Below are 24,180 nucleotides of genomic sequence, written 5' to 3' on the forward strand. Positions count from 1 at the left end.
CTCAAAACCAACTCCTAAAACACTCTCACACAGGCCGCATTAGTCTCATTACTATTTGGCATCTTGGGCCCATGGGAAGGCCTGAATAAGCCCCACAACTTATGTAGAAGGCACAAAGACTTATCAAATCTTATTTCATTTCCCTTTTGAATCTATTTCTCATTTAATTCATCTTTGATTAGGGATTTTAGTGCTCAAAGTGTTAAAATTTTAGGAGAGAGGATTTGTGAGAGTTTGCAGGAGAGACTGAAGACCACCATGGACATTCTACTACACTTAGAAGGTGAAGAGGTAAGCTCAAAGCCTATGGGTTGTTGTCTTATCTTTGTGTTATTTATTTGTTCTCTTTTCCTACTCTTTCCCATTCTTTCTCCCACATTCTATAGTCATGTTTTCAATCAAAGACCTGGGAAAAAAAATCCCTCATGCAAGTATGCTTATATTTTTATTCTAATGGTATTGATTGAGGAAAAAATCATGCAAAAGACAAGGACGATATTCACAACGACCCATTACTGAAAAAACAAAGAAATATAAGGGATGAAAGAGAAGAATGTGAAGGTGAAGATATAAGTAAAACTCATTTAACACCACTGCATAAGCAATTGACCAATGTTCCACCAAGTTTCTGGGATGGGGCGATGTAGAACAGGGAGACACACAGCGGGCACGTGTGGGAGCACCCCAAATTTCAAGAAAATTCGAAGGGGATGTCAAAGTGTGTGTGTCTGTGTGAACATGATTCAAATTCAATTCAATAATAAAATAGATCGATTCATATATCATAGATGATTCAATGAAATAGAAATAGTAAAATATTGTATCTGTTGATTTAAATTCATCATTCATTATTATAGAATCTAATTAGTACTAACCAAAATAGTAGATACTCAAGTCTGAAGATTGGAATAGTAAATTTAAATTACTCAAATTCAAAAAAAAGAAGTAAAAAGTGATGAGTCAAAGACTCGGTCCAAAGTCATCATTATCTAGAGCATAGTATTCAAAATCAAAACCAATGACCAGACTGGTCCACCTATCAAACCGACTTTTGAATCGGAACCAGAAAAACCGCACTGGTCAGATCTCAATGAACCAGCGTTTAAAAAAATGCATGAAATAATTAATTTTTAATGAAAAAACTATTTTTAAGATTTAAAACCATGATTCCAAACTAATAGAGACAAAATATACAAAGTTTGTCCATCTATATACCATGTAAAGATGAATACATCAAAATGGCACTAAGTGCAAAGCATATCAGCAAGAAAATACATAATTAATGAGGCTCTAAATGGCCACTAGGCTCCAAAAAATGCTACAATCTATGGGGCCACAGGCCTACAACAAGTCTATATATTAGTGATTGACATGATCACTCCTCATCTCGTCTAGTTTTGGTCCAGGTTGACACGAGGTGCAGTTCTGGAAGGGTTTGACTCTTGTTGACTTGATTGGACTTTGACTTAATTGGAAGGGTTTCTTGGAGGGTTGACTTGGTGCTGGAGGAGGCTTTGGTCTTGAGGTTTGGGTCTTGTTTTTCAAATTTGAATATATTATGTGTTTTGGTCAACCGGTTTTTTGGTCCATTTTTTTTACAGATTTCAGTCTACTTCTCACTGGTCCCCGGTTCAAAGGGTTTTCCGGTTTGATCATCAATTCAGTTTTGATAACATTGTCCTCATCTATGTGAGCTTCACTTCTTTCCTTCCTTTTGCTATTCACTTTATTGTTTGGACAGTCCCTTTTAAAGTGTCCATACACATTGCATCCAAAGCATTGAATCTTGGACATGCCTATCTTCTTTTTGGACTTTCCAAACTTCCCTTTCTTCAGTTTCCTAGTCCTTGCAATGAAGGATTGAGACTTTTCATTTGATTCAGTACCATCCTTTGCCTTGATCCTACATTATTCCAAGATACATTGAGCCCATAATTCATCGAAGGGTGTAGTATCTTTATTTGTGTACATGTTCGTTGCAAAACTACTCCAATCAGGTGGCAAAGCATTTAATACACAGATAGTCATTTCAGAGTCTGTAACAATCTCCCCAAGCCCTTGCAATTGGTCTCTTATTTGTGAGATCTTCATTAGATAGGTGGCCATGTCTTCATCCTTTGATTTCCTTATTCTATATAGTTGATTCCTCAAGGAAATCTTTTGACCTTGTGTACTTATGGAGTACAACTTTACCAACTTGTCATACATAGCATTTGATGTCTTCAAATCAGCAACAAAGGAAACAAGATTATCTTTAATGGATTCAACAATGGTCCTTTGGGGTCTTACTTCTCCCTTCTTGTACTTTCCTAACTCTTGAGTCTTCTCTTTGTCTGCTACAGTTGCTTCTTCAAGGACATACTCCATGACTTTATTCTTTGTGAGTGCCAAGTCAATGCTTTTCTTCTATGCTAGGAACTTTGCTAACCCAACTAGCTGGTTGTCTTCCTTGCAAAATGTAGCCATGTTATCTGTAGATTGAGACATAGAATACAATATACTACTTACTTTGTTGACCAAGATTCCTCCTTTTTGATGATGTCTCCAACTATCTTGAAGTTTTCAAGACCTCCAAGGAGACTTCAAAGATGCCCTATCTTCTAGGATGCCTTCAACAATGATGTCTTCAAACAATGTCAAGGAGTGAATGATGATCCCAAAACTCCTTGTTGCTTCCTTATTTTTCAAGATGAAGTATACTAGAGAACTTTCAATGAGAATTGATGATGGGGTCTTCTTCAATGTAATAACACTCCTTCTAGGTCAATAGGTATCCTTCTTCTTTCCTTGTGTCCTTTGCAAATGATTGACCTTGACAACCAATCTCTTCTTTGTATCCTTCCAGTTGACTTCTCTTGTTCACCCTAGCTCCGATACCATGTTCGAGAATGCAATAGCATAGTTATTAATTCAATTTCTCCTTAACATTAATAATTGCTTGGGAACTTTATTTACCTTCTTCTGTTTCTTTAGTAGATCTTCTTCATCAAACAATTATCAAGTGCAAAAATAGTAAAAACAATGGACACAAAAATTCAGTTCCAAACCAGGGAAAAACCCCTCCAAGGGGAAAACCCAAGAAAAACTCTTCTCTTCTTATAGAATTTGCTTCAAATGAGAAAACCAAGACCCAAACCTCAAGACCAAAGACTCCTCTAGCACCAAGTCAACCCTCCAAGAAGCCCTTCCAATTAGGTCAAAGTCCATCCAAGTCAACAAGAGTCAAACCCTTCCAAAACTACACCAAACTCAAAATTTGGACTCTGGCTTCAATATTTCGGACCTGCAGTAGGTCTGCAACTTCGGCCCCTGTAGCAGCTTAGAACCTTCACACATGTGAGAGAAAACTAGGGCAATCCTTGACCAAAAACTCGATTTTCCTTTGTTAGAGCTTCAGGTTCTTTTTTTCTCCTTGTCTTTCTTGACTTCTTTCTTGAATTTCGCACCTCAAATCGAACTTCTTGGTTGTAGATCGAATTGGTGACCAAAATGAGTTCGATCAACTTCTATTTATACTCATTTGTCGAGGTCAAATAGCCCTCTTTAGGTTGACTGTCTTGACTCAAAATAGCTTCTATTTATACTCATTTGTGCTAGGAGGCTTATTTTGACTGTCTTGACTCAAAATAAATTCTTTTACATGGTACATCTTTCCTAAATGGGTCTTATATACATGACATTGACTCTCTTGACTCATGACAATAAATCTTATGACATGACAAACCCTAGAAGCATGAAGAACATGATTTACCTAGAAGACCAATCAAAAGAAGCATGAAACCCATGCTTTAAAATAATATTTTTTCTTTCTTCTTTTGCTTATTACATAAGATATACATATTGACATGATTACAATGACAATTATGAAGACCGAAACTAGTTACATTTTCCAACAATGAGGACTCAACAATTGGCTAGCAATATAGGCGATTTTCGTTGAAAAACATTTTAGAAGTGGGGTTGTTCACTGTCTTAAAGGCATCAAGGCCAATCATTGGGCAAGTACATCCCCATCATTTGACTAAGTGTTTACCACCAACATTGAACCTTCTAGGGCATGATATTACTATGTTCAAGCCTAAACAATGTGAATGGATCAATACCTTGTACAATAAATGGAAGTCCATCATAAAATTCATCACCCCTCTAGTTCCATCCACTACATTTTTTGCAACACACTCTTAGTTGTAGTGATCTAAACTTGGGAGTACCAGATTCAATAGATATTATCACACCTTCAAGTCCCTTCTGAAGGTAAGAGTAGAACTGCAAGTTTGGTTGAGAACTCTAACTCCAAACTTCTGCAATTGAGGATAATGGCTGCCAAACGACTCCCACCAATGTGCTACAAAGACAAAGAATAGACTTAGTTCATTTTTCAACAATTTAGATTGTAAGTTTGAAAAATTTACAAATTATTGTGTCAATTTTAAACAATTGAACTTTACAAAAAAAACAAGTAAATTAGAATCGTTGACCTGGTTGATCCACATCTCTTGTAATCTTTGCCATATTTTTGCCAAATGTGCCTATGTCCCTAGAGAAAACAGTGAGTTGTTGATGTATTTCCAATCGCTGCGACGCATCTAGTACCATGGACTCCAAGCACTTATGCAACCCATCTCTAACCTCCATCATAAGATCTTTTCCTAGCTTAACTTTATAATCATACTTTGGATTCAGGAAATACCCAGCTGCATCTATAGGACGATGGAGTTGTTTGTTCCATTTGTTATTAATGATCTCCCGAATAGGCCCATATTTACCTACTCTATCCTTGTGAGTTGCTTGTATCTATTCATCTTCTTAATCCATGGCCTCATAGATGTAGCCCAAGGTCAATTTTCCCTCATTGACCAAATATAACACCTTAACAAGGGACTCCCCAATTTTCACAAGCTCTGCTGCTCTTTTCCAAAAAGTGTTGTCAAAAAATTTCTATTTGGTGTCGTTTCCATCTACTCTGCAAGCCCATCGAGATGAATTCCAATCATCTCTAGAAAACATTTTTTGCAAGTTTTGTTGTTGGGAAGTGAGAGATTGCAATGTGAGGAAGCGAATTTCAAATCTCGTGATGGCAGGCTTAACAAGCTCCCAACCCCCAGTGTTTTTCCTCATTAGGCTCAATACCCATGAGTGGTTGTAGATGTATTTTGTGATACTCTTGCATGGTCTATGGTGTTCTTTACCCACCCATTTTTCCTATGTCCTCAAGCATGAGGTCTATGCAATGTGCAACACATGGGGTCCGAAATATGGTCCTATATTTAGCCTCTGCCATCTTTCTAGCAACATTAGTTTGAGGCAATACTTGTGATGAACATTCTGCTCCCCCACTGTTGTAACCATCTCATCCAAAAGCTTAAATAATATGTTGTCATCTTTCAGCATATCAGATGCATCAACGAAACTCAAAAACATGGTTCCTTGCAGGCAAGAGAGAAGGAAATTTATGATATCAGTTTTTTCCATCAGTCCATCCATATAACATGATGGAACTGTTGAATTTGTAGCTATGGTCAGTCTTCATAATTAATATTTTTGGCCTTGATGTATTTATAATGATAAATATAAACCATGTTCTTCATGCTATTGTCAAAAGAGAAAATATGTGACATGTTCTTCATGTCAATTTCTAAAAGAGAAATTTGAATTTATAAAATTTAATTTCTTAGCCTCAAAACTTAAAGATAACAAGAAATCAGGTTGGCCTACCCCTTCAATCACACCCATTCAACCTCTCAAGGCACTATATATATACACCATTTCGTCCTCCTCCAAGAGTAAGTAACTCAGTCAATATGAGGCAAGAAAAGAAGATGAACCTGGGGCAGGAAAAGAAGATGAACCTGAGGCAAAGAATCAATATGGATCACACATGAACATATCTTCTGCTGATACACATGAAAGAAGGAAGTTGAGTTTCTTTAAGGGAGAAGTCTTTTGGAGCAGATCGAGCTTATGGACAGAATGAAGGTTATCTTTTGAGGCAAATTGATTAAGAAATCCGAAAATATATTCTAAGTAGATCAGATTGGGCAGCAAACTGAAAATGTATGGGGCATGTGAAATTCTCCTAAAGTAGACCAATATTTTTGAGGAAGCCTAAAATCCTTCTGTGACAAAATTGACCTAGAATTCTGAGGTCACTCATCTTTGTTTATCCAGGTCAGACAAGGGTTTGGTTATGGTAAGTTTGACCTTGTCTTTGACTATATTTATCTCTGTTGAACTAAACAATTTCTCTAAGGAAAAGGTTGTTGGGATTTTCCCCCATGTGGGTTTTCCTAGGGTAAATGATTGTGTTCTTGTTTGGGTGTCTCTTCATGATCCTACTTGCATCTTTTTTTGTTGTTGAAACTTGATATCCTCTATTTAATTGCTTTATGAGGAAAGATTAACTTAAGAGAAATCATAAGAAGTAATTATCAGTTTAGAGGATACTCGAAAAATCAACAAGAACACCTATTTCGGTCCATGACACTTTAAACTCAATCAAATATTCTCCAATGGACGCAACCTCTCTTTGCAAAAGAGCTCCCCTCAAGTCATGCATAGTAGGGCCTTTGAAGTCCTCTCCTGCAGCGAAAGCAACATCCCACATAGCTTGGTAATAAGGTGAGCAAGCATCATTAAAGGGAATAACTGCATCATACCACCATGTGGCAATGTATTCAAAAGCAACATCTTTGCATTGCTTTTTCCAATGAGCATCAAAGGTGGGTTGAGCTAGACTTGGTCGAGAGGCAGTGGCATTAGCAGTAACAGAGGTAGAGGTGGAGGAAGGTGTGACATAGCTCTTAATGTTCATCCCTTTTTTAACTTTGGCTTAGACTTGAAGTTGAGAGTGAGACCCAAGAAGGGGAGGAACATAACGGAAGGGGTCAGGGAGATTTGTAAATGGGATAGAGGATGATTCTTCAAGGTTAAAATCATCATACCCACTTGCTTCTCTCCAAACCATAGCTTCTGCAAGTTCCTTATTTGCAATTTCATCTTGCACGTCCTTTTCCTTAGCCTTTGCCTCCCAATACCCCTCAAACTTTTCAAGGTATTATTTCCTAATAGGCCCTATCACTATCTATGCATCACAGGGGAGTTACTTGCCCTCTCATACCAGCCAAGTGTTGTTTCAACTAAAAGTACCCCCTCCTCCCATTGGGTGCTTGCAATTATTGCACAACATTTTGCCATCAACAACATCACAGTGAACCTATGTAGCATCATTGGCTTTTGGGACCCTGATGGACGTTGAAATTTCAGATATGGAAGGAAAGAGATCTGCAAATAAAATAGAAAAAGGCAAAACCAATGATCAACTACTATCCTTCTTCCTTGTTGTTTTCTAACTTGAAAGATGCAACTTGAAATAGGGGAAAACTTAAAAATAGGGACAATAATGTATTATGAAATCTAGAAATTTTTTAGGGAAAAATCATACCTAGAAGTATGGAAATGAAAACCAGTTGATGAAGGGCCTCCCCGCCTCCCCCCCCCCCCACGCCCTCCCCCCCCCCCAAAGATGACAACTTCACTAGAAAGATCCTCCAAGATGAGAATGAAACTCCAAACTTTTTGTTATCGCTCCAAAACACAATGTTGTCACAGCATTGTCCAAGCTTTCAAATGCTCACGAACAATAGAAATAAAATGCATCAGGCAAATAGGAGCTTGGACTTGATTATATAAGTTTAGGGGGAGTGGATTTAGGGGGAAATTTGCCCATGGTTTGCAAAAAACCACCCCCAAAAACCACCCACGGGCCCCTTTTCCATCCACATTCGTAACACCTGAACCGAATGGTTTGTAACGGAATTTACCAATCACAAGCAGTTAGGTGCCAAACCGACTGATTTTGGCACCTAACTGGTCCTTATCAGCCTATGGATCGAATTAGTTGGGCCAATTCAATCCCAAAATTTGTTGACCAACTGGTTTGGCAGATTTCCTATTTGAACCAATCGACTTTTAGAAATATGATGGTGAGACTCCATTGCCAAATGGAGGTCATTCTATCATTTACTTGCAAAAAGGTTATTATGTATCAGTTCTTTCTTTTTAATTTTTGAAGGGCATCCTACTGAGTTGGTGAGAGCATAGCTTCTACCGACTAATGGTGATGGTGCGCTTGAGTTGGAGACATATGACAGTTTTGTTGAGTTGTAGGGATACCCTATATCTTTAGTTTTGCAAGGAACCATGTCATACCCTTTACGATATTGACATCCATGTCATAGAGATAGGACGAGTTCATCCAACAATCAAAATTCTTGGTATGATGGAAGTTATGCTTACAAATCTTTGCAAAAGAGGCATTAGAAGCATAATTTTGGACCACTACCAACTACCAAGAGTGGCTTTGTTCGGACTAATGATTGGTCATAGTAACAGTTAAGTGCTTGAGGACTTACAAAAGACATTTACCATCAAATATACACTTATATAATCCTCCTAATTATTCATGTTGATTGGTTGACTAACTATGTTGATGTTGTTGATCTAGGGTTTGCTACTACTAATATAAATCAAATTTATTGTACTATTTCTCTCTACCAAATTATTGAAGATAAAAGAAGATTTGATCAAAGGGTTTCCCCACACATTGTGGGGTTTGTCCCTGGCTAGCCGCCACATCTTGTGTCTCTCATCTTGGCTTGTTTTCTGATGATCGTTTAATGTTCTATCTGCACTTTACTTATGCACATGTGATTGCTAATCTATGAATAATAATAAGAAAGAAAAGTAAATTGCTCGAAGCATAGAACATACCGTAAATTAACTCTCTCTCTCTCTCTCTCTCTCTCTCTCTCTCTCTCTCTCTCTTGTGTGGGCTAGTTTAGGAGATCGAAGTCTCCTTGTCAAGGTCGAAGTTGTTGCTGCTGTCAGAAGCTGCCAAGTCAAAGTTGCTAGGGTTGAAGTGTTGTTGCTATTAGGTCAAAGGTTGGATCGAAGAAGAAGAGGTTGGCTTGGTGTGGAGGAGGTCTGTGTCTAGAAGAGTCTCAAGAAAAACTATCGACAAAAGAGATTTTTTACTAGGTTTTCCCCTAGATAGGGGTTTTTCCCTGGCAGAGTGACTACATCTTCTATCTTGTGTTTTTGTGATCTTCATGCACACATAATTTGGTAGTTGCTTGATGAAAGGTAATATAACAAATAAGTAAAAGAAGCCAACATAATTCACCAGTAATTATCAAGAAAGAGAAATCTAACCCTAATCCTACTAGCATTGATTTCTCAACAGTAAGTAATATTTTCACGTCTATTCTTGTTATTTTCTTTAATACATTAATGTTGCAAGCATTTTCGCTATACTAGATCTGAAATTTACTGCTTTTCTTATGCGAAATTGTGGAAATTTAGTCTTTTGTAGCGTTGCATCATCTCATGTATCATGTGTGAAAGGGTGAATGTTCCTAGAGATTGTTTCTATTGAACACATCTTGATAAGTCATCAATTATTGCAAATTGAAGTATAAATTCTTCTAGCAGCTACTCTCAGGCTCTAATTGCCATGCGAAGTTGTCTAGGAGAATCCTTGATTGGGTGTCGTTCCTCTAAATCACAAATTTCATCTTCACTCCATCTTCCCCAAAGGATTAGGTATTGATCCTTCCATAGGTGATCATTTTCAAAGAGAATTCCTCTCACCTTCCCCTCTTTTTCTAGGTCTAGCCTCCATAGGTCACCTAGGGCATCACTTTTCTCACGATTTAGCCATCAAAATAATTTGATCTCTTGCCCACAACTATGTTGGTGTGTCCTCAAGAAGCCCTCCAAATTTCACGAGATTCCGACAGTGGGATCTTGAGATATTTCAAGCCCTAGCTCGAAGATCAATTCTTGCTCTTGGTTTCCCATTGGCTAGTAACCTCATTGGGATCATAGCACTAAATCATCAAAGCAAGATTTTTTCTTTGATCCTCTTCCTTTCCCCAATTAGGTCAAGTACATCCTTGGTTGATCAACTCCATATCCTTAACCTAATTTTGGGTCCACTTGGCCCTTTGTGGTCCCACAACTTGTTGACTCCAATTCCACAAAGATCACTTAGAAGTCAAGCATCCGTAAGGCCTTTTAAGACTAGAGGCTACCTTGACCAGGCATACTCTCACACCTTATCCGAAAAGATCGTCTTAGCCCTTCCTAGAGAGCCCATCACCTTGCTTCTAAAGCAGGCAACCCATTTAGTTGAGTCTATCTTGTGAATAGGCCTAGGAATCACTTCATCTTATCATTGACCATATATTCTCGTGATTCCTCATATAGTGGGACTCCCATCGGTGAAAGTCCATAAAAAGCAAGGAGCCTTAGCTAAGGTGATAGTGGGCCATTGCTCCATTATTGCCCTTGACCTAGTAGTTGCTCTATAGGAACCCCTCCTAGGACCCTTGCTAGTTTGAGCTATAACATTTTGGCATCGTTGTCGGGGAGGAAGCAGGTCTGCCTCCCTAATGAATCATTGAGGAATTGATTCAAAAGCGACATTCCGATTATTCCTCTAGCGGCTCCACGATATTCTTCTTAGAATGGAGAACCCTCAAACCATGACATATCATCGACGAAAGGATGAGAAACCCCACACTCCATTCTTTGACGAAAGGATAAATAGGAGGAAGATAAAGCATGATTTTTTTGTTCCTTTAAACCTTTCCAACATGATTGGAGGCCTTTTTAGTTCTCTTCCTGAAGATCCTACCAAGCCCAAATTCACTAGAAAGGAGGACCCCCAAGAGCATCTCTTAAATTTTGAATATCAAACATGTGGGGCATCCTACAATGAATTCGCCCGCATGACTTCCTTCGCCTTCTTCTTAGAAGGGGATGCCCGAGTATGGTATCTATCATTGCCCCCATCCTCCTTTTCTTCTTGGGAAGACCTAGTTGGTGCATTCAAAAAGAGTTGGGTCCATGAAAAGAATGTAGTCGAATTATGCAAGGGTCTCTTGTCTAGCAAAAGAGGTGATAATGAATACGTTGCAGAATTCAACCAAAGAGCTAGCCCCACCAAAGGAGGTGACCCTAGCTGCATACTTCAATGATTTCACAGGGAAATTGGCCTTCAATTTTAGGAACAAGAACCCCACTAATCTCCTCCAACCCCAAGACATCATATTTGACCTCGAACAAGCCATGAAGCAATCCTCCATTAACATGGTGCAAATTGACGATCATAGCACTCCCACCAATAATGAAGAACCATCCCTCCATGAGGAGAATACATTACCTGAAGCCAAAACGAAAACAAGAAAGGGCTACAAGAAGAAACCTCCAGACCTTACCACCTTGAAACTTCCCCTAAGGTTAGCATTGAACATGAGTAACCCCTTCTATATTGCCCTTGGGATAAATGGCCACACATTAAGGAATTGTATTTTGAACTCTGGGAACCCTATCCACATCATGTCTCTAAGTGTAATGGAGAAACTTGGGCTCAAGCTTTCGAGAGAATGCCCCAATAAAATAATCTTGAAATGTGATTAATTTAAGGTACATGGAATAGTGGAGAGAGAAAAGGCATTCTTTCATACATATCCTGAAAAAAGAATTCACCATAAACATAGTCATAGTAGACATGAACCCTACATGGGGGATGATTTTGTCTAAGCAATTGGTCGAGGATTTAAACTATCCATTAGTGAAGACAAATCCACCATATTCCTCCCTTGGAAAGAAAACTCCTATGTGTCCATTCCAAGGCATGAATTTTTTGCTCCCATGATCGCTTCCTCCCAAGACCCCGATGAAGACCTAGAAGAAGAAAACATTGAGCTCGAGGAATGGAGAATATTCAAGAATGAACATGTTAAAGCTATCCCCCAACAACGAATTTGGGTCATGTATTTTCATGGGGCTTGTTCTAAGGCAGGAGTCGGGGCTAGTATTGTCCTTCTCTCCCCATCCGAGGAGTATTCAATGTTTTCTTTAAGACTCCAGTTTACATGCACCAACAACGTGGCTGAATATGAGGCCCTATTGTTAGGTCTTGAAGCTACCCAAGCTAGGAAGATTCAACAACTACTAATCATAGGAGATTTTGACTTGATTGTGTCACAAATAAGAGGGACTTTCAACACCAAGCACCAAAACCTCATATCATATAGGGAAAGGATCGTTCACATGATAAAGGGATTTAAGGAAGTTTCCTTCTAGGTTGTTGACTGTCGTCTAAATGATCTGGCTAATACCCTAGTTGGGGCAGCATCTACTTCTTCCATAATTGACAGTGACACATTAAAAGTTAAAACTATTAAGATGTGTGGTCGACACCATTCACAGGCCTTCTATTCCTAACTATGAAGACTGTTGGCCTATTTTCGGAGATGACAAAGACAAAAACAACTTCCTTCAAAATCATGGAGAGCCCCTCAAAAGAATAAGAGACATAGTCAACGAGCAACATATTGATAGGAATGTTCATAGCATGACCAAGCTCGATAATAAAGAATCACCGGACACATTTGACCTCAACCTTGGATCTGAACCTCTCCTCAAATAATTAAGATCAAAAAAGGCTCGTCTAAATATGAAAGGGATGAACTCGAAAAATTGCTCAGGGAATTCAAAGATGTGTTTTCTTGGGCATATGATGATTTAAAATCTTATAGCCCTGAGATCGTTCAACATACCATTCCTCTCAAGGAAGTGGCAAAGCCTGTTAAGAAAAAATTTAAACGAATGAATCCCAAACTTGCCCCCTTGGTCAAAGAAGAACTCCAAAAGATGGTTGATGCTGGAATCATTACTCCCATACGACACTCATCCTGGATTTCCAACCCTGTGATCACTCGCAAGAAGACTGGCAACATTAGGATGTGCATTGATTTTAGGGATCTCAACCGAGTGTGCTTGAAGGATAATTACTGCCTAACATGGAGAACCTATTGCAAAGAATAACTGGGTCACAAATGATGTCATTTTTGGATGGGTTTTTCGGGTATAACCAAGTCATTGTAAAAGAGGACCATTTGAAAATTGCCTTCACTATGCCATGGGGAACATACATGTATCCCGGGATGCCTTTCGGTCTACTCAATGTTGGGTCCATTTATTAAAGGGCCATGGATTTTGCTTTTAGGGACCTCGTTGGGAAGATCATGGAAATCTATCAAGATGATTTGACCATGGTTTCCAAAGAAAGAAAAGATCGTTGTAAACATTTTAGGAAAGTATTCGAGAAATGTAGAAAATATAGCATATCCCTCAACCCTAAGAAATCGATCTTTGGTGTTGACAAAGTAACTTTTCTTGGGAACGTAGTCCCCAAAGATGGGATTAGCATTGACCCCGAAAGGATCCAAGTAATCAAAGTATCCCTCCTCCAAAGGACCAAAGTGCCCTAAGAGGGAGTGTTGGAAAAGTAACTAGGTTCGGTCTTCATAATCATTTATGTACTTGTATCAATTTGTATTTTATGTAAAAGAAGAAAAAGAATTTTATTCTAAGTTACCAGGAATCGGTCCGGATACGGATACGGATCCGGATCCACCAGTTTTTTGAAAAACTAGGATTCAGATACGACTGGGAAACGGCAAGTACAAACAATATAAATATAGTTTTATAATTTTAAAAACAAACTATTTATATAAAAATAATATAATTTATTATTATTATTATTATTATTATATAGATGTTATTATTAATGTATATTTAATATTAATTATTATGAATATAATAATTATATATATAATTAATAGTTTTATAATTTATGCATCATTTATAAGTATTTAATCTTAATTATTTAGACAAGTTTAAATTAATAAATTTCTTATTACGTAAGTTACTTTATAAACCATGTCACTTTAATAAACTTTCCTTTTTAAGTTTTGAATGGTTCGTAAAGTTCACATTTAATATAGCTATGCCAAATGGCCATAGTTTATAATCATTACTTTTTGTATATTTAAAAAACCATGTTACTTTAACACGTTATGTATAATAGGTTACTTTAATATTTCTTGATATAAACTTTACTTTTTACCTTTTTAATGGTTTATAAGATTCACTTATAACCATGCCAAATGGCCATGGTTTATCAACATTAATTTTTATATATTTAAAAATCTATGCTGAAGCATCATTTTTGAACTCTACAAAACAAAACCGCAAGAGTTAAATGCTCGAACTCTCCCGTAAAGTTTATGTGAGGACATGTCGACTGGAAGGAAATATACTTATGTGAGGACACAACTCATCACGAGGAAATGCCGAAATGCAGATATTGGTGGGAAGGTAAGGCCCAAAACGTTGATCCATCTGCCTGCAACAGCGAGATGATGGGAATTCGATTTTCAATTTTACATTAACCCTAACTGTTGAAAAAGACTTTGCTGGCAGAGTAATCCATTTACTAGCATGAAACCCAAAAAAAATCATTGTCTGGTCTATCCTACAGTCCACGAGTTGACACAGGGAATACAGTGTCGTTGACCTGTCATCCATACGAATCCTGGGCGGATCCCAACGGATCCAGATCAGAATCCGTATCCAATCCGGGGATCCGCAGATCCAGCATCTCAGCCTAACGGATCCGGTATCTTATATTTTATTTAAGCATGGGTTCAATGCTCAAGTCTAGGTCAAGCATTTTCTTCACGCCTCTAGGTTTTTGTTACGTCAAAAAATTAATTATGAGTCAAAGTCCATTGGGACTCTTTGTAAGGAAAAGGAAAAGAATTTTTTTTATTTAAAAAGAGTCAAATAGTCCTCCATAAGACCAAGTCAGCCTTCCTATTGGTCAAGTCGGCCTGCTCAACAGTCATGACCCTTCATAGTGACGAACAACTATATATAGGCGTAAATCCTCCACCAAAAAGGCAGAGGTTTGGTTGAGTTTTTCTGATGAAGTATGCAAGTGGCAGTGGCTGGGATATGCGAATTTTTTGTATGGAACAATGTGCGAGTTCCTTGAAGCCTTGTGACAAGACCAAATATCTGAAATTTGAAGCAGCCTGTAATTTTGTGACAGAACCAAAAATCTGAAGAAGTCTGCAATTTGGGACAGGGCCGCAGTTTGAAGCAGCTTGATTTTGACTGTGACTTGGAATCAGGGCTCACTTGGGAATCTTAAGAGGGAAAGAGTCTTGTTCTTGGTCTTGATATCTCATTTTGATCTGATTTTGGAAGAAGAGGATTGTTTGGGTTTTCCCCAGTTTTGGGGTTTTGCCCTGGCGTGGAACCTATATCTTGTGTTTATTGTATCTTGTGACCTTATTGTCTTTATTTTGATCATTTCTTGATAAAGAAAATAAACACAAATAATTTAATAAGAAGCCAACTAAGTTCACAAGTAATTATCATGTAAGGAAAATCAACCTTTACCTTGATTTTCCAACAATATTTCCCGAACAGAACGGCAATGATTGGTAATTCGCCGCTTAGTTAACCTATCAAAGGGCATGTCTGACTGTTCTACAGAGGCCCAAGGTAGATTCCAAAAGAGGAAAGTGAACTCAAATCAAACCCTAGTCGAACTTGCACCGAACCTGAACCATTTTTTTAAGTTCGTTAAATTTCGAACCTCAAGGTTCAAATTCGATGAACCCTGTGACATTGATTGGATCTTTAATGTTTGTTAGGGTTCTGTTGATTTGCCTTAGATCGGATTTGGAGAACTGAGAGGATTTGTACTAACCTTGAAAGCAGGCTACAGTATGTACATGTACTTTATCTTGAGCATATTAATGAATTTTCCAACTCTCCAAACTCGTGCAATTTCCAGATTTGGTTTTCACCTATGTATTTGGTTTACACATTGCCATTTACAGCCATATATTTCTTGCTGATTTGACAAAAGAAAAATGACAATTGTCAAGTGATTTTCTATCCAAGTGAAGAATATTTTACTGCTATTATGCTGTTGTTGGGCTACTGTTATTGCCGTTGTAAAAGAGTATCTTCAGATTTGGTTATTCGCTGAAAAGTTGCCCTGAAAGAACCATAGTGCTAAGATCCAAGAAGCATTCTAGGTTGAAGGTGGAATATTTGTTTTCCACTGAATTTTGAATTCTGATAAATTTTCACACTAGCTTTTCCATATTAAAAGTTGCTGACAAATTGTCATATCAATATTAATATCAGATCCTTATCAATGTAGCTTAGATTATACTTGAAACAAAGAAAAGTTTGTCATTAATTTAAATTCTAAAATACAGGTGCTTACAACATGCTCTTACCTAAATATTGTTTGGACATCTGACTCAAGAAGGATTGGTGAAAGAACACGTTGCAAAACACCAACTTCCTGTACATAGATAGGGTACAATACAAAGATATAAGGTCAGAAAAGATAATTTACTAATGTCCACAAATAACCTAAGAATAGGTCAATATGGCTAGAAAATACAGATAGTAAGCATCACAATATGCACAAAATAAAGACAATACATTCAAAAAATTTAAACAGTATTCTAGAATCTAGAGTGCACACATACATTATGACCTACGCATATTTATGATGCAACTAGATAATCTCATGTAAAATTTAATGCAATAAAAAAAGAATATATCTACAAAGCGAGGTGCTTCAGATTTTAAAATAACACTAATAAGAGAGAGAGCTAAAAAACCATTTTATGGAGCAACTTCACTTCCATCACCGCAAGCAGTATCGCATTAACCTATGTGTCAAGAATCACAGTAACCTTCTTGTGTTGCTATAGAACAAGAAAAAGACCTTAGGCGAAAGTTGAAACAAATGCTTGCAGCGTGACTTAACATAGAAACAGTAAATTTTACAGTCAGGTTTATTTCCATGGTCATAAAACTATGTTCCTGGAGAGAAAAGTGACATTTTAAGCAATTTTGAATAAACTGCATTCAAATTAAAACATTTAAAACATGATAATTACTAAGCAAACACTCATTCTCATTTAACAATTTTGTGTTGTTAATAATTTTCTACAAACTAAACTAAAACAAACCATAATTGAACAACTTTCAAATTTCCATCCATTAGGTTCAATTTGTCAACACGTAACAACGTAATTATTTATCATGTCATTTACTTCACCAGTCAAACAAATATTCACCCTTGAATCTTGTTTGATAATATAGTCCATGCGCTCTCTCAATGTCACTATTCTGTTTATGTTCTCAAATGTTAATGCCATCAAAAGCATTCCAGCCCTTTTAGACAAATATTAAGTCATCATAAGCAGTTTGATCTTCATAGTTGAGCTGCAAATTGCTCAATTGTCCTTAATTTCTTATTGCACTAGCTATAGTTATCAACAGGCACGTAGTTTGTACCACCAGGAGAGAAGTTTGCAGGTAAACACATCGTAGATTTTGTGATTCCTTCTAGGTTCCAATGCCATCTATAAATCGGGATACCAGAGAACCCTACTTCAGGCATTGTGCCTGGACAAAACACATTACAGATCCCTAGATATGTCAATTGCACCAAGAAATGCCTCCCAACATAATCTATAAGTATGGATAACAGACTAACCTAGTTTAGACATTGTGTCTGAAGCAATGTGGGACGAAATGGGGACGTTTTTTGGAAGCAGGGACGCAGAAGCGTCATTTTCCAAAAATCGAGGAAGCGAAGCATCTCGGAAGCGTCTACTATATATATATATATATATATATATATATATGCATTTATATTAAAAAACATCCAAAATACCAAATTAGTTGTAGAAGACATGAAAACATGCATATTTTTACATAAATAAAGATTGATATGGCATCCATTGTACATCAATGATTAATTATTCCAGCATCAACCATCTACAATCTAGATTCCTCTCCTCTTGTCTATCCTTTGCCTCTACTTCAATTCTATAGGGATTTTAGTCAACATTGCCTAATTTTGATCAAACAGCGTAATCCAAGCCTTATAATATGGTAGAGAAAGCTTAACATCCCTGATCAATGATTTTGACTTGAGTGACGAGTACATAATTGTTAAGGCCATGACAAAGGAGTTCAACAATCAATAATACCAACACTGGGGTACATATAGGGCTTGTTGCTCTTCTTTAAATGCCAATCACATGCCCTCATACATGATATAATCCAATGAAACGCCACAATCCCATTGATCCTGAAAACTGCTAAGTCTGCTGAATTTTCAATGGGATATGAAATTCTATTTTCTCCATATGAAGTCTCATGAGGTTGGAACCACTCTCAAACATCCTGAGTCATTTCATGGTAATGTTAAAAATTTAACATTACCATTAAGGAGCATCTAAGAAGCGTCTAGGGAGCATCTAGGGGCACCTTGGGAGTATTCGGAAAGTGTAGTTCCTCACAGAACAATTCGGAATTTCTAAAAACAAAAAGACAAAAAAAGCCCCGCAAAACCGTCCACCTTCTCTCGGATCCGCTCGCGATCCGCGGTGGATACACGCCCGAACCTCCATAGATCCGCACCTGATCCTTTCCAGATCCGTGGATCAGGAAATAGGAACCACGGATCGGGCCGTAGGAGTCGCAGATCGGGCCCCCACGAATCCAATTTTGCAGGAACCGCCAAAAAAAGGAGGAACCACGGATCCGATTTTCTGATCTACGGTTATGTTGATGGATCGGTGGCAGATCCGTATGGGACGCAGATCTGCCTTTGGATCCTTAGGGGGAGGGCGGGGTGACGGTTCCTGCAACACTGGTCTGGAGCAGAGGCATAGATGTGTTGGTTTGCACCAAAAAATGCATCTCTAGTTGCCGATATCTCTTACCAGAGGTATATTTGGTGACAAGGTATATTTGGCGTCGATAAATGTCAATCAAAGAACTCCCAAATCAGGTATCATAAAAAGTTGGAAATACCTTCTGTAACTCGAGATATTCTACTCTTGGGAATTGCCTGTATCTACAAAGTGAAATTCCATAAAAATATAAAATTAGAAAATAAGAGGTAGTTGTCGGGGACTAACGAACCCTTGAACCCTTCCAACAACTGAACGCTCTTAGGGGAGATGTCGGCCTCCCCTTTTAGTCTTTTTCTTGAAACATAAAAACATGCACATGCATACTAAAATCCCTCCAAAACTGTAGAAAGCACATTTTTGCAGTTAGAGGTTCAAAGAGAAGCAACTGTAAAGACATAACATTAATGATGACAATTCTTTTTTCATTTTGACAAGAACAAAAAGACTCTTTTAGCAGGTTTGGAGGCGTAGGGAGTAAAAGCAGAACATGAAATTATTTACCATTTTTTGTTCTATCGGGGAACAACCAACTTGCACAAGATCACAAAGACATATCTGCTCAAATTGGTTGAAACAAGAATGTCTCCTACTTTAGATCAAACAGTGATCTGTAAACTACCGTGGATATTCCACTAGACAATTTGTCACAACAGATCTAATAAAATATATTAGAAAATCTAAAATCTACATTATGAGGGTTTATTTCTCCTTAGACTTATGGATCTATTAATTGTTGTTTATTGTGTATGCATGCATATTATAATTATGCATAAAATAGAGAACAGCGAAATAGAACTCACAAACCACAAATTAACACAAAATATAACCTCACTAACCCTTTTAGGAGAAAACCCAACTAGAAGGTGATGTTGCTCTGCTCTCTTTCTCTAAATGGAAAATGGATGCAAGTAGTGAGGTTTGTGGCCATGGAAAATTTTAGGGGCTAATATTCGTAGGTGGGCTAATTTTTCATGATTTTTCCAAAAAAAAGATTTGCCAATTTCGATTTTTTCTAAAAATGATTCGCCCAAATTTTACAATATAAAATTATTTTACCTTAAAAATAGCCAACATTATATAGAGACTATATATAAAATCATTATAAGTCTGAATAATTTTAAAAATATATCAATAAACATTTTATAGTTTGCAAATTAGGCAATAGTGAGATTCACCCATGTTTTTAAACTTCAAGTTAAGCTTCCATCCTTAAATTTTCCCTGTTTGTGGCCCATGGGCTACTATAGTGCACAAATCCTCTTTGTTTTCTCATCCCTATCCACTCTCGATTACTCTGCTCATCAATGGAACAAAAGGCATTTGAATAGAATGGAGCCGCTTTTCCTCCCAGTGACCTAGTTATAACATAATGTAATAGCCTACTAGAAGTTTGACACCTTCAACTTTTAACTAGGGTTACAATATTGACTTTTCTAAAGTCTTCTCCATCATGATCATGTGGCTAGCACCTTTTCCATCAATAATGGGGCCCAACAACATATTCAACTTCAGCACTACTCAAATCAACCATATCCTTCTTTTCGCTCATCCATGAGGCCATGGAAGATCCTATACTGAAGCATCCACCTGTCGTGCTTTTTCTGTTTGTCTCACTACCACCCTAATCTGAATCTGTATATCCCACGAGTTGGACTTCATCTGAATTTGAATATGTATATCACCAATCTGAATCTGTACCTCCCTAAAATTTCGTTGCAAGCCCTAAATTTATGCCCTACTTTTACGCGACCGAAATTTAGGATGAGAAAATATGGAGGAGTTTGATCACCAAAATGGCAGAATACTTAGACTAGTGCCTAGTCATTTGGGAAATGGATCCTTGAGATGCTTAAGATAAGATAAAACGTTTTCTAAGGAGGCTCAAAATCGATGCCCTAGGTACCAATTGCTAACATTTACCCTCTTCAAGATATAATGGAGTTTCATTAAGAGTTCAAAGACTTTGATTCACTAGGAACATTCATTACATGCTTTACATTGGATAAGATATGCAATACTCTACTAGAAAAGCTTCCAAATTTAATCTTCAACAATTAGGGCACAAATTCGCATAATCTAGAGCAGCAATTCCATATATTAAACAATTTTCAAAGAAAATTTCCATCAACAAGAAGCACTTACAAAGAGACATGCAATATATCCATCCATCATTCAAGAAGAAGCTCCAAAGAAGTAAAGTCAATCATCTTCCACACATCAAAATGTTTCAAAAGAGTCTCCAATAGCTCCAAAGAAAAAGTGAAAGTTGTTTACAAGAGAACTAATCCAAGTGTTACGATGATCTCTCACAAATGAAGGTGAGTTCTATTTATATGAGACCTTGGAGATAGAATTATTAGCCTAAGGCCCCCTAACATTATAAAAATGTGAAAAATACAAGCCTTGGTTACAAGTCAACCAAGTAGTTTTTTCAAATTATAAATTAGCCTTCCAAATGCTAGCGGAAGTTGATGATGCCATGCTGATGTAGGGTTGTTGGAAGGCCACATTGAGTCCTCTATGTGCCAAAATGAGACAAAGGGCTCCATAAATCACCAATTGGGGGATGGCCCCTAATTCTCTATGCAAGTCATCATGTGGGGCCCCAAAGTGGTTTTGGGGAACAAACGTTGGTCTCACAGGTCTCATGATGATAGATAAGCCTGCATCCAAATGAGAGATTTCATGATGGTGTTTGCCCTCCCATGTCTCATAGGTGAGACAAACCTCCTTTGGGCCTCGGATCAGCTACCACTCCTTATGGTATGCCGGTTGGGCACAATGGTCCAAGTGCATCATCTCGTGAATAATGTGGGGCAATAAACAAACTATTGAAAGTGTTGAGGCAGCCCATGCTGTGAAATGATGCTCTGCACATGATGGGAGTCCCATGGCTCTCAACGTATCCCTTGTGGTGTCAATATGATCCTCCAGTGGACTTATGCCCCAATTAAGTTCCCCAACCCACGATGAAACCACCTACCAATTACATATAATGTCCAATTTGCCTCCTCACATTCAGGTACAATAATTCATTAGTGCATTTAAGTGAACCAAGCTTGTTTACCAAGGGCACAATGAGACTTCATATGGGGTTTCCTTTCCAAATTTGGGGCTTTGAGCTCAAAGTAGTGCTACCTCCATAGATAGGAGTGGTTAATAAATGACCCTATTAGGTGTTCCCAACCTTGAAGGGGAAGGACAGGTCCAAGGTACATCCTTCAGTTAGTAGGGGTCATGTAAATAATGATGAGATGGACGGGACGCAGGGGTCTCAAGGCCAAATGTCATGGGTACAAGGGTGGCAATGATGAGGAATGTCCACATATTGGGCATACAGATGTAGGAGGGAGAAATCGTGGATACATGAGTTACCTCGTCCTTTGTCTTTCCACCCGTCTTCATTTTCCTCTTTCCTTTTCTTGATTTTTCTTTGTATTACTGCTCAGGGCTCCAAGAAATGAGACCATGATGTGTATAATGTAAGCAATTATTACCCCCTTAAGGTGGGGTAGTTCATCGCCCACAAGGGATTGGAACATGCATGGGTCCTCGATGATGTGGGGCACTCATGGACCCTACGAACCAGGGTGATGACCATAATGATAAGGGGTAGAGCTCATGTTTGGCTTTTTTCCACGTGTTATTTTAATATCTCGGCCATCTTTTGCATTTTATAATGTTCTTTTCTTTTGTTTCTTGCTTCTGGCCATGATATGCTTTTAACTTTCTTTTAGCTTCATCAACCTCTGGGGCAACGTTTCTAGACCCGACCCAGACATGTAGATAAGGGGAGGGGGTGTGCCAGTGCCTTGTGGACCCAAAGGTCATGTGGACCTAGAGAGGTAAGATGATGAAATAGGGCTTGTAATGTGCGAAGGGAAGTGAAAAATGTGAAACGTGAAAATGGGACCGCACTACCAAAATCGGGGTTTCCCAAGTACTGTCCTTTCTAAAGTTATAGGTCAATAGGGGAGATCCCACGGGACTAGGGTTGAGGATTAACCCCCATTTAAGGTGAGGGAACAAGACCCCGGTCAAAACCTTTCATTCTTCCAGTTCACCCAATAATCCATGCCCAATGAAAACCAAGTATAAGCAACCGGTTGCACAATGAAAAAACTTCATTTTGGGTTAGATTTCCCACCTTCAAACATATGCTCTTGACAAATGGGCGAGGGGACATATGAATAATTCAAGGAATGGAGATCAAATGGCACAATAAATTGGCTACATCAGTGGCTGTCAAGGGCTGCAAGCTGCCAGCTGAAGAGATGCCTAGGAGAAAAATTCTCCTATGGGGTCACCCGCTTTTCGTGGGTAACAGGTACAACATGAAAAATAAGATTATATAGATTAATTGTTGAAGAAAAATGGAGATGGCAAGGTTCCAGGAATAAACTTTTGCCCATTTGTGTGTATTACAATATCATAGAAACAGCAAAAATATATAGAAACATTAACTAAATATCCCGGTTTAGGATGCTTTTGACAAAGAATTTCCAGATGCAATTTCGAAATGAAAAAGTTCTTAATCACACAGCAGGAGAACATCACCTTTGTTAGAGCTCGTGCAAACTGACTAGGTTGAGTATCATTATCTTCTGGCTTATTCCAGCTCTCAGCAATTTGTGGCAATACACGAAGATGAACCATTAATCTCTCCTTCATTATTTGTACCAGCTTTGAATGAATCTCATCCCTGTGCACCTTATAATCCTAAAATATTTCTTCCACAAAAGGTGAGTTAAAATCTACAGAGCAAACAGGAGATAAATATCTTTCTGCAATTTCAAATGCTCTATGTAATACTCTGTACTTTTCCAGCTTTGAATTACTACTACAATGAACATCAATTTGTTTTGCCCTGCCATTTAGTAATTTCACATTAAACACCAACAAGATGAACTAATGAAAATTCTAACCAACAACATCCAAGAAATTTATGCTGCATTCTGAGATCTCTCCAAATATAATAAAAAATTAACACTGATTTAAATGGTCACAAGAAATTTATACTGATTTAAATGGTCACAACAACAGGTGGAAAGGATCCAACTATCATAGTCATTGTGCATCAGCAGATTATGTTAGGATTCAATATACTACGGGGAAAATGAGAACATTATATTTATGTTTATGATCCATCTGTGGTGAAAGAATTATCAAGATTTATGGCAATGATTTACAGTTTATATAAGTAGAATTCATAGCCATTTCCATTTCTGGACAAACAATTCTTACTTATCAAAGTATCATCCATAGACATTTCCATTTCCGGACAAACAATTATTTATTTAGATGAATGCCAAAAAAAAAATTAAAAGAAGACAACTTAGGAGACATTACCTGTCGAATTCTGTCTATCTCAGATAGTAATAGAGCTTTGTGTGCTTCAGGTATATGCAATATTAGCAGCCGCCTTATATCTTTAGTGCACAACACAGAGAGAAATTAGGTCAGTTTCTGTTATAAGGCATTCTAAAAATCTGCATTCAACCTTAAATTCAATAAACTCATC

At 37.8% G+C, this 24,180-nt stretch overlaps 1 protein-coding gene across 3 annotated transcripts in view; it reads right to left on the minus strand.

Annotated features, from left to right (window-relative positions):
- The window catches only part of VPS54, a 309,776-nt gene that overhangs the window by 46,029 nt on the left and 239,567 nt on the right, over positions 1-24,180 (minus strand). For all 3 annotated transcript variants that reach the window (XR_016263770.1, XR_016263769.1, XM_089446018.1), the window contains exons 15-17: positions 24,009-24,088; positions 23,217-23,378; positions 16,173-16,240 (exon numbers count right to left, since the gene is read on the minus strand). Coding sequence is in view for 1 of the 3 variants with exons in the window: in XM_089446018.1 (XP_089302144.1) it covers positions 16,173-16,240; positions 23,217-23,378; positions 24,009-24,088 (310 nt within the window). In the remaining 2 variants the exon portion in view is untranslated. The remainder of the gene's footprint in view (positions 1-16,172; positions 16,241-23,216; positions 23,379-24,008; positions 24,089-24,180) is intronic.

The sequence above is a fragment of the Pinus tabuliformis genome, chromosome 9, assembly GCF_031772625.1.
Source record: "Pinus tabuliformis cultivar Carrire ecotype Pingquan chromosome 9, CPIR1, whole genome shotgun sequence".
NCBI classification, from domain to species: Eukaryota; Viridiplantae; Streptophyta; class Pinopsida; order Pinales; family Pinaceae; genus Pinus; species Pinus tabuliformis.